This window comes from Branchiostoma belcheri, unplaced genomic scaffold (assembly GCF_001625305.1).
Source record: "Branchiostoma belcheri isolate BF01 breed outbred unplaced genomic scaffold, Haploidv18h27 scaffold10, whole genome shotgun sequence".
NCBI classification, from domain to species: Eukaryota; Metazoa; Chordata; class Leptocardii; order Amphioxiformes; family Branchiostomatidae; genus Branchiostoma; species Branchiostoma belcheri.
In genome coordinates this window covers 2,921,853-2,932,946 of record NW_017802380.1, presented here as the reverse complement: position 1 = coordinate 2,932,946, position 11,094 = coordinate 2,921,853, and the positions used below count along the sequence as shown (strand labels likewise).

The window sequence follows — 11,094 nt, the reverse complement described above, 5'->3', positions numbered from 1 at the left end:
CCAGCACACACCCTGGAGGTGTGCTGGGGGGCCATACAGACAGGTACACCCCCGTTTTGTAGTGGTTCAGCTCTGAATGCTCATTGGGTTTATGTAAGATGTAGCACACCTCACTCAGAAATAGGGGCATCTTTTACTCAGACATGAGTAGTTTTTAGTATTTTTAAGTGTGCAAAACAAAAAGTGCACTAGTAAGAGAAAAATATGCAATACTGATCTCCATTATGAATGATTTGCTGGAATATATGGTCCACAGATATACTAGTAGAGTCAGCTTATGTTTGAAAGTGTGATTTTTTACATTGAGCCTTATTGTTTGTATTTTATATCTATGTTCAACAGCTGAGCCAAGCCAAGATAGAATTTGCCAGTGTCACAAATCAAAAAGCTGTTCTAAACAGTGGAAGTGTCAAAATTGGCAATTGATAAATATGAACTATATCACAAAGCTAACCTTCCTCTCTCCCTTGCAGCGGATGCGTATCTGCTGCAGCTGCAGAAGTACGACATGCCGCCCGCCCAGGCCGCCACGCTGCCCAACGCGGTCAGTAACCCCGCCATGGCCGCCGCCCCCGCCTCCGCGCCCCTACAGGCCGGCGGCAGTACCGCCATGGTCCGCCAGATGTCCTCGGGGGCAGGGCCCGTCACTGCCGGCATCATGAAGGCACCAGGTAAGATGGCATTACCTTAAGACTGTGAGCTTGGTTCTGTACCATTTGTAGTTCATCTTTGTTCATGGATCACAAACTGTTGAACCATATTCTAGGTCTGGACTAACTAGTTTGTGCAAGTGCCTGCAATGGACATCCCCACAAGTTATGTTTGATCACTCTTACACAGCCTTGCATCAGACTTTCCAAGACTGTAAATTTGTTTTGTAAAAAAACACATAGCTTTAGGTTATGAGGTGCAGTACTCCACATTCAGTTAAGTTGGATTTGCAATGATGATATTGTAAATATTTGTTCCACAACCTGTTGGTACCTTTACACACCCACAGGGCTGCAGCCATTACGGATGCCCACTCAGACCACCCTGGTAGGCACGGCAACCACCGCCATCCCGCAGCAGTCGCCTCCGGTGCGGGGTCGGGCCCGGGTCAAGTCTCCTGTTGCCGTGACGATGGCCAGCAGCCCGAGGATGGCGACCAGCACCACCAACCCTCGCATCCTCACCACTACCACCTCTCATGGGGTATGTCTGACTTTCGTAGTCCGTAGCCAGCATGTCGGCAGAATGTACTGCACCTGCGCGAAATCCATAACGTATTGTGCATAGCACTTCGGCAGAACGTCTCATATAATGTTGTGTCCATTTGTAGTTTCCAAATGTAATGTAGGAAAAAATACTGTCTGCAACAGGCAAAATTCTTACACAATATTGAGCAAAAATCCAACGAAAACGGTGAAAAATAGGAGTTTTGCACAGGCGCAGTATGTTCTGCCGACGTGCTCCCCTAGCCTGTGTTACACTATCTCTCGCTGTCAGGGGCTGATTGGGCTTCCTCCACACAAGAGCCTAACCAGGGGATCTGCGTGAGTTTGTTTAAAATGATTATTCCTTTCTAGCCACACAACTGCAAATCATTTATACTTTGTTATTATCTTTCTCCTCAGACCCTCCCGTCTGGCACAGGCATGAGTGGAATCCAGGCACTGGCGGCGGCTGCAGCGGCCACCCAGAAGATCCCGGCTAGTCCATCAGGCACCACCATGAGGCCCCAGCTGTCCACAACTCACACAGGCACCCCTGTCACCCTCACCCTCGCCTCGGGGGTCAAATCCACCCCCATTATGGTCAGTGGACCAGTCCGTGTCGCTTTACACTGCCAGGCTTTTCATTGACATCACAGTGATTACTGTAAATCCTGAAACTTTTGTAATGAGGGATGTCCACTGTAGTACAGTAGTCATACAAAGAAAACATAGTCATGGTGTCAAGAAGTTGTGGTGGAGAGGTCACCATGAAAATGAAAAGACCACAAAAGTTTCACGATTTACAGTATGATTGAATCCCTCTGAGACCATGTTGGAATACAGCAGCAGCATGTTGGTGCACCATGGTGCATATGATGTCATGTTGTGAAAAGTCTGCATTGGATGCTTCTTTCTTTTCTGCCTGTTGCCTTTGGAAAGCAAGCATGAAAAGGAAAAAGAGAACACAAATGCATTTTGTAGTAGAGTATGGCTGCATGATGTCAGCTCTCCAGATTTCAGGGCTCTTTTCTTTGGAAAATTTGATTCTATAGGTTTTTGTCAACGCATGATGGAAAAAGGTTGACTAGATTTGGAAGAAAAGTTGGCATTCTGTTTGACACCATTGTGAATTTACTATTCAACGAATCTTAGTAATTTTTTTGGAAAAAAAAGAAGAAAATTGCCTGGCACAAAATTGGATAATAGCACATGTGCTTGGATGACGTTTTCAACTCTGGCATGTGTGAACCCCTGTGTCTTCCCCAAACCTCCTCCAAACTGAAGCCTTCTTCTCATGTAGCACTAAACCTCTTCCTTCTGTCTTTTTTTTCTTCCTTCTCTTTTTTGACCCGTAGCAATATTTTTCAAACCAGGTGAACACAGCTGCCACCAGTATCCTGAAGACGGCTGCCCAGGCGGCGCAGGCCGGCGCGCAGCAGCAGCTGCAGGGCAAACAGATCATCACGGTGCACAAGTCCGGCGCCGTCACGCTCACACCGCAGACACAGGTGGTCACCACCGTGGTGGGCGGAGTCACTAAGACCGTCACGCTGGTCAAGTCTGTCCCTGTCACGGTAAGTGTGTGGTCTGTCGTCCAACTGGCAGTGAAAGCTGTTTTTCAGGGTCTGTGCATGCCTAGCTGCAAGAAGTGGCTGAATCTACTTGCATGAAGTTTCGTTTATATGATATGCCAGTATGGATTATGATTTGTTACAGTGATAGCTTGCAAGCACTTCTAAAACCTAGTTCTAGCACTAGAGCCAAGCTCTAGTAACATTTAAGCCCTTCAGAACACTATAGGTAGTTTTACCGACTTAAGAATTCTATGTAGTTAGTTTAAGGACTTAGCAGTTAGTTTCCAGGAGTTGAGAACTCTAACAGGCATCTTGAAGATCAGCATGCATGTCAGGGTGATACATACAAGACACCAGCTTTGTCCTGATATTTCCTTGACTTCACCATGCTCCACCTTGCCTCTCTGTTTGATGATTTTCTTGCCTCTGTGTGCCGTGTGCCCCCGGCCCCCCGTACCGTCCCCACCGTCTAGCTTCAGGGAGGGAAAGTGACCTTGATCCAGACCAAGCCCCTGAGCTCCACAGGCATGGTGCTGGGCACCTCCCAGCAGGGGGCCGCACCTGCAGTCAACACCATGGCACGGCAGCTGGGGCAGCTGCAGGTACGTGTCAGCCCCGCCCCTTTCCGCTTCATCCATCTGCTGGGAACACCATACACACATACACGTACACACAGGCAGCATGTTAGCAGAATGTACCGCGCCTGTGTGAACCCTGTTATGTATTGAGCATAGCACTTTGACAGAACGCCTTGTTTAAGGTCGTATTGGTGTGTTTAAGGGTGACATCCCATCTGTAGTATTTAAATGTCATGTTGGAAAAGATGTCGTCTGAAATTCTGATGCACCTTTGACCAAACAGCCAACAAAAAACCTTGAAGAATCTGGATTTTGTACAGGCACAGTACGTTCTGCTGATTTGTCCACACAGGCTAACTGGGCTGTCTTTGTTCTAGGGCTATGGTTCAAGGGTACACATACACACACACACACACACACACACACACACACACACACACACACACACACACACACACACACACACACACACACACACACACACACACACACACAAACATGCACACGACTGTGCTATCTTGGTTCCAGGGCAAAGGTACAAACTCTGCAATCAAGGGGTAAAGGGGTACACTCACAATGATACATAATCTTACCCCTGCGAACCCATTTTGAATGAAACATACTCTTTCCTCTTTCTATTTTCTATAGATCTTATTCTGTGTTCTGTGGAACATTGAAATCAAATATCCATATAAAGACACACCCAGACACACACGCCACTCAAACAGACAACCCGGCACACCTGATCTAGCCAACTTTTATAGGAAATACATTTGTCTTTGTCAGTGCTTTTTCTGTCTGTCTTCTGTCCATTAGAAAGAGAATGAAATGTTACAAGGTTACATCATATACACATCTGCAAGCTCTCATCAACTGCATGCAATGCTCATATTCCATTTATTTCCTCAGACAATTATCGCAAAGGCAGAAAGCATTGAAAGTTACATGTTCTATATGAACTCCCTCACACAGAAATTGTTCAGTTGTTAGGAACTCTCATCACACCCTTTTCAGTTATTGATTATTGACTCATAGTTTGTTCTTACTAACCAACAGACCTGTTACGTTATCCTTTCAGATGTATGTCCATGTTCGTCATGCTAGGGTATAGGTTTAGGTTAAGATCAGGACTGTTTAGTCACACAGTGCTGTTTGTCCCCAGGCAAAAGGTCCACTCCCCCAGGGAACCATCCTGAAAGTCATCAGTACCACAGCAGGAGGGAAGACAGCCTACATCACCACTACCACTCAGGTAAGACCACTCAACAGGAGGAGTGTAGGGTGCTTTTGGCACACGGAGGGCTTAGAGTTAACTGAAGCAGACTGGAGGGAGAGGGTTCTGGACTGGGGAAACCCTGACATAAAATGTTTAAAAACAACAACCATCGAATTTGTATTCTAAAGCAGAATACAAGCGATCGCCATGACCTCACGGCCAACAAGTGTTAGGCGGAAAAGGGGGAAATTGAGTGATTTGCCAGCCATTTGTTTGCATTTGCCTACCAATAATATGCATAATATAACCCAAAAATTGATATAAGCAAAAACAGAGATCGCTCGTATTCCTCAATACAAAACATGTGTCTTATACTGGTGTTCCGTCCCCAGGCTGGGACCACGAAAGGCGCGACGATCATGGGCATCAGCAGCGTGACCCAGCAGCCTGTCGTCACCATCCCCAAAACCATCATCAAGACAGTCCCCGTGTCCTCCGTCATGTCCAGTGTGGCAGGGCAGGGTGGAGCCACGGGCGGGGCCACCCCCACCAAACCCACCATCATCGCAATCACCACTAAGGCGGTCTCTGGGGTGGCAGGTGGGGTGTTTTTTCTAAACAGTTTAACAACAGTTTATTAAGAAAATCAGCCTCGCAGCATGAGGTACATGTACAAAAGGTGAATTGCACTGAATTTGAATCGCACTGATTATCGATTTTTGTGACAAAATACAACAAAAATCACACTTTTAACTGGCCCAGTGAGTAGATACATTGTAAGATGTCTGTGTTGTGTGTAGGTATGACCACAGGGACCACCACCAAGCTTCCATCCACCTACATGGTGAAGAACCCCACCAGCCAGGGCAGCACACAGCAGGTGGTTCGAACCGTCACCACCACCCTGGGGGTCACCCCCATGGGCACCGTGGTGCGGACCGTGACGTCACAGATGCAGCCCGGCGTCCGGATCATCACCGTGCCAGCCTCCAGCATCACCACGACAACCACACCGACTGGACAGGTAATATGATGAGGCACACGGACTGATGATGGACTGATGACTTCCTATTTATTATGCATCATATTTTTTGTTTCTTTTGTAAATCCGTGACCCCACCCTCTCCCTCGACCTTGTTGAAAAGCGGTCCGGACAAGTTTGTCAAATTAAATAATGGCTTACTACAACTATTTCTACTACTACAGGTCCAGAGGATCGTGGTGACGCCCGTCACCAGACCGAGTGCTGCCCTGCAGGGGAAGACGGGAACCATCACCATTGTCACACCAGCAGGTACGGAACACATGCTAAAAGTTTGTGTTGTCTGTAAGTGGACCAGAAGGTTCAGAGTCTGGATCCTGGCTGTTGTCACTCACCAGGCTGAAATACTGCTGCAGTAAAAAAATACACTGTTTAGTTAAGGTTCACTTAAGTTGTAACTTGTATAAGCCATACATATCAGCTGTCCTTTTAGTCACAAGCAATAGAGGATAATCTTATTAATAAGCTCTTACTTATCATATTGCCCTATGCAAGATAAGTACTAAGTCAAGTGCTTGCGAGCTGACAATATATGTTCCTCTGCTTCTTCCACAGTGGTTATTCTATTAGCACGATTGATATTATCTACCTTTTCGCAAGCTCAAGATTGAAGTACATACATTTTCATTTTGTTTTCAGGTACCTCTGTCCCAGCATCCACAATAATCTCCTCCAGCAGTGCCGGGGCGACCGCAGGCACGGCACGACCCATCACCGTGTCCGTCTCCAACCTGCCCTCCGCAGCAAACGTGCCAGTTACCATGACGACCGCACAGGCAGCGTCGGCCCTGTCAGGAGCCAGCAGCAGCATCACACCGGCGGGCATCACGCTACAGAGTTTGTCCACACCAACAGCAACGACAGAGATGAAACAGATAATACAGAACACACAGGTGTGTACAAGGCTGTGGTATTGTGTTCATACTACACCTTTGTCCTAAGACAGTTTGAGGTAAACTTGAGGTAAACCATCACTTTGGTTGGTCAATAACAGATGGAAGAGATTGGAACAAAAATACAACTGTCAAGGCAAAGGACAATCAGCTATCTGTCTTCAAGCGTATGGAATCCTGTGGATGAATAGTCTTCTAGTCTACTGCCAAAGAAAACTCAAAACAAGCTAAAAGAGGATCGCAGTAAACTCAAACTCAAAACAATTTGTTTTGAAGAGCTTTCAAGTTATGTAACACTGATGTTTTTTCTTCCAACCTTTAACGATACTTCTGCTAATTTGCACCCCTCCAGGCCATCACACCTGCGACCTCCACTGTGACCTCAGTAGCTGCCTCCTCCACGGAGCAGGGCCAGCAGCAGCCCAGCTCCGAGGAGCAGCAGCAAGTCGGACCCTGCGGGACTATCCATGGTACGACCACATTATTCATCTCAGGAATATTGTAGAGAATATCCAGTATGGTCTAGTTTGTCTTATTTTAAGTAGGACTGGGGTTCTTATAAATGTTTCACTCAAAAGAATGCTTTGCGTGTTCATGACTTGAGATATCAGATACTAGAAAGTTGGAATCACCTGGATGTATACAGACTCCATTCAATGTTAAACCCACTACTGAGTGGAGAGCATACTGTAAGTTCATGTATTTTCACTGGGACTTATCTGGAGGTAGGAAAGGAAAGGAATCTTTGGACTTTAAAGAAAATATTGGAAGAGTGTGATTCTAGGAACGAATGAATAAGTTGATTGGACCATTACAGAATAACATGACGAATGCTGATGTTTCCTCCTGCAGGCTGTGGTACTGATGACGAAGATGAGGATGCAGAGAAACCCAAGATCGGCCCATGTGGAACTATCCATGGTGAGCTCTACCAGTCTTTCCTTGGTTTGGCTTTGGTTTGGTTTTCCTACACTGATCAAGCAAGACTTGCTTGAAGACTCTCTGTTGATAGAAAAAAAAGATTAAATGACTTTATAGAGCATAAGAGCATAGATCTGCGGTTTAAAAACATACATAGTGCACAAGACAATGGTCACCAGTTGCTTGTGACTTTTGATTGGTCAAGAATCAAAAAGCAAGAGAGAAGAAATTGTATTGGTTCCTTTTCTCTCTAGGCTGTGGAACTGATGATGAGGATGATGAGAAGTCCAAACCCAAGATCGGTCCATGTGGCACTATACATGGTTAGTGGCTGTTTTGTTTTATGTACTGTTTGTTTGTAAGCTTTCCTTTTTGAATAGCATGTAAGTGTAGACAGAACCTCAAAAATCAAAATAACTATCTAGCTTCTGAACACCATGTGCTGTATGTAAATATAAGCTTATCAAAATGCAATTCAAAATCACAATTGTTGTATGTCGAAGTTTCTTATGATTCCACTTTTTAACAGGCTGTGGAACTGATGACGAGGATGATGACAAGTCAAAGCCTTCAGATGGGCCCAAAATCGGGCCTTGTGGCACCATCCATGGTAGGATTTTATTACGTTTAAACCTAAATCATAGCTCCAAATGAGGCATTTCTGATATTTGTATCTGCTTGTCGGCCTTACAAAAGTCTCTTTTCTGAAAAGATGTGCTGAGAGCATAGTTAGCTTGAATAACGTTATATAGATTATATTCTTCAGCAAATTGATTTGAATTCACCTGTGATTGATTTTTTGCAGGGTGTGGTACAGACGACGAAGATGATGACAAGTCAAAACCATCAGAACAGCAAAAAATCGGGCCATGTGGAACAATACATGGTATGTATGGCTTTTACGTATATATATGTCTCCTGTTTTTGCTTTATTGTCTCTTGGGAAGGGAGTTTTGATTCACGCTTCAACTAGGTATCCACATTTTCAAACGTCTTGTAAAATACTTTAGTTTCCATTGTAAAAGTGGCTACGACAAGATAAGTTATGCCTAACTTGAGCTTGCAGCCACTTTGTCTGTGTCCTTTCATTTGTATTCATCACTGTTCTTCTGAAAAAAAGTGTGTTTCGAGGCCTGATTTCCATTTCTCCTGCCCCGCCCAGGTTGTGGCACTGATGATGAGGATGATGAGAAGCCGAAGCTGGGGCCGTGCGGGACGATCCACGGTTGCGGCACGGATGATGAGGGGGAGGGCGATGACCCTGCACCGTCCACCACGACACAGGCGGACCAGACGCAGGAAGCCATGGACACGTCAGCGCCGGCCCAGCCACAGACCTCAGCAACAACGGCAGCAACAGCAGCAGCCAGTCCTACAGGTGAGGAGAGAAGGCAGGGTTAATGAAGAGTATTTCAACAACTTCTAGAACAGAGTAGAAGCATACCCATGGGTGTGTTTGATACATTATGTATGAAAGAAGTCTTGTTGAAAAACTATATGTTGCATGTTGCAAACAAGACACCAATGTTTCCTTCATACACTTGTTGTCTTCAGTTTTAAAGACAGTTGAGGTCTGAAAGTTATCACTTTTTCCTGGCCATGTCTATCTTGAAGCCAAAATTCTTGAAAATCTTATGGTAGTCTTCTTTTAGCAGTTGAAGTAAAACAGCACTAGTACATGTATATCTAAATCATCACAGAGATGATGGCATTAAATGTGCATCTGATCCTTCTCTGTTATTGCCTGTTCACAGCAGTAACTTCACAAGCCACACCCATGGAGACAGGGCAGGCGGCATCGTCCTCTGTAGAACAGATGGACACCACACCTGCACAGACACCTGCAGCCACAACAGCTGCAGCTGTAGCAGAAGCAGGTGAGACACTGTACCTGTAAACAGTACCCACCAATCATTAAGTGTACAAACTTGGAGACTACTTTTAGACAAAGTATATGTAAATCCTGTCTCAAACTCAAAGATGCCAGTTTGGACAATTTAGTACTTGAAAATTAGGATAATTTTGGAAAAATACCCATGCTTTGAGATTAAAGATACATAGCTCATGCATTGATGAAAATTTACCATGAAAACAGACAATTGGCTATATGTATGACTTGGCCTTATTTTTCTCAACTAATTTATTCCTTGATAAATTAGTTGATAAATTTAGTCTAATTGTGTGACCATTGATGTAGCACAGATGATGTAACTACCAGTTGTCAATGTATAGGTAAATCACTCTAACTGTACGTCCAATCTAAGACAGTCTATGTCTTACACTGATGACTATATTACCTTACAGAAACCCTAGCAGCAGCGACCACGTCCAGTGTCCCAGCGCCCTCCCCCTCAGCGGTGGACGGTGCGGCCGCCGTCCTGGCCACCCTGGCAGACTCCACCACCACGCCCGTCTCCGCCAGCCAGGCAGGGGCGACGCCCGTCAACAACGGCGCCGTGGCACCCGCCCTGCCCGCCAACGTCACCACCAACGGGCTCGGGCCGACGGTGGTGAAAACTGAGCCTGAAGTCAAGTCAGAGGTGCAGTACTTGTCTGTACTTGTTTTAGGGTTTGGGGAATGGGTTTCTTTGATTATGTATTAAGTTTAAACCATATGATAACTAACCCAAAGATATCTCCAGTAATGCTCACTTATGTTCTAGAAAACATGTTAACTATTCTACATTCTTTTTGATGTTTGGGCTCCTTTTAGTCAGCACATTTGCTGTAACCCTGTATGAAATATTTAAATAGGGATTGATGTCAAAGAATTGGCATCTAGGGAAAAACTTTAGGAAGATCACATATTACGTAAGTTGTCAGGATTTCTTTCTTTTAACCTGATGTTTGGAACTTTTCAGGACCAGAAGTCCGTGGACGCCTCTTCCAAAACCATCCTGACAGGGAAGCGGGAACACAACCAGTGGTACGACGTCGGGATCTTCAAGGGTACCTCGGCCACCGTGCAGTACTACTACCTGCCTTCTGAAAACAACCAGAAGGGAGAGGATGTAAGTCACCTACAGTCTTGGGCAATTTCAATGAAGGAGTAAACAAAATAGTGGTCAGGAGTTGGACACAGAACTAATCATGGCAGGGCTTGAAATGTTGGATGCATATGCACCTTCTCTTTTCTTTATATGCACCTTAGTGCATGTAAAATTGGAGTCGTGTAGGTATTTCTAATGTCTACCTGCACCTAACCTGCACCGGTCCATGTACTAAGTTTATATGTACATGTAGGTGTATGTGGATTTTTATTTGCTGCATTCACTGTTACCACCAAGAAATAATGGCAATACAGTAGTTTTTGAACAGTTTTTATTACGATCCATACTTCCCAAATTCTGAGTAGTATGCAGAAAATATTTCGAGCCTTGCATGCAATAGGTATTTCGGTGTGTTCCCTTAAACCTGCTCTAACTTGAATTTATACTCCCATGTTCGCATGTTCCTAACTAAATATTCCCATGTTTGCAGGACATTGACGTAGTGAACGTGCCAGACCACAGCATGCTGAAGAAACAGGAGCTCCTGTCCGGCACGGCATACAAGTTCCGTGTGGCCGGCATCAACGCCTGCGGCAGAGGGCCGTGGAGCGAGATCTCCGCCTTCAAAACCTGCCTGCCGGGCTACCCAGGGGCTCCGTCAGCCATCAGGATCAGTAAAGTAAA

General features: G+C 45.4%; 1 protein-coding gene across 1 annotated transcript in view; it reads left to right on the top strand.

Moving 5' to 3' along the window:
- LOC109468977 (host cell factor-like) overlaps nt 1-11,094 on the top strand; it is a 31,984-nt gene that overhangs the window by 10,700 nt on the left and 10,190 nt on the right. Inside the window, exons 7-27 of the mRNA XM_019767362.1 lie at nt 5-43; nt 474-671; nt 1,001-1,194; nt 1,617-1,796; nt 2,552-2,770; nt 3,244-3,372; nt 4,511-4,600; nt 4,957-5,164; nt 5,365-5,588; nt 5,771-5,858; nt 6,246-6,499; nt 6,852-6,969; nt 7,352-7,420; nt 7,675-7,743; nt 7,950-8,030; nt 8,226-8,306; nt 8,583-8,798; nt 9,175-9,297; nt 9,725-9,960; nt 10,282-10,431; nt 10,901-11,089. Of these exons, the coding sequence (XP_019622921.1) occupies nt 5-43; nt 474-671; nt 1,001-1,194; nt 1,617-1,796; nt 2,552-2,770; nt 3,244-3,372; nt 4,511-4,600; nt 4,957-5,164; nt 5,365-5,588; nt 5,771-5,858; nt 6,246-6,499; nt 6,852-6,969; nt 7,352-7,420; nt 7,675-7,743; nt 7,950-8,030; nt 8,226-8,306; nt 8,583-8,798; nt 9,175-9,297; nt 9,725-9,960; nt 10,282-10,431; nt 10,901-11,089 (3,155 nt within the window). The remainder of the gene's footprint in view (nt 1-4; nt 44-473; nt 672-1,000; nt 1,195-1,616; nt 1,797-2,551; nt 2,771-3,243; nt 3,373-4,510; nt 4,601-4,956; nt 5,165-5,364; nt 5,589-5,770; nt 5,859-6,245; nt 6,500-6,851; nt 6,970-7,351; nt 7,421-7,674; nt 7,744-7,949; nt 8,031-8,225; nt 8,307-8,582; nt 8,799-9,174; nt 9,298-9,724; nt 9,961-10,281; nt 10,432-10,900; nt 11,090-11,094) is intronic.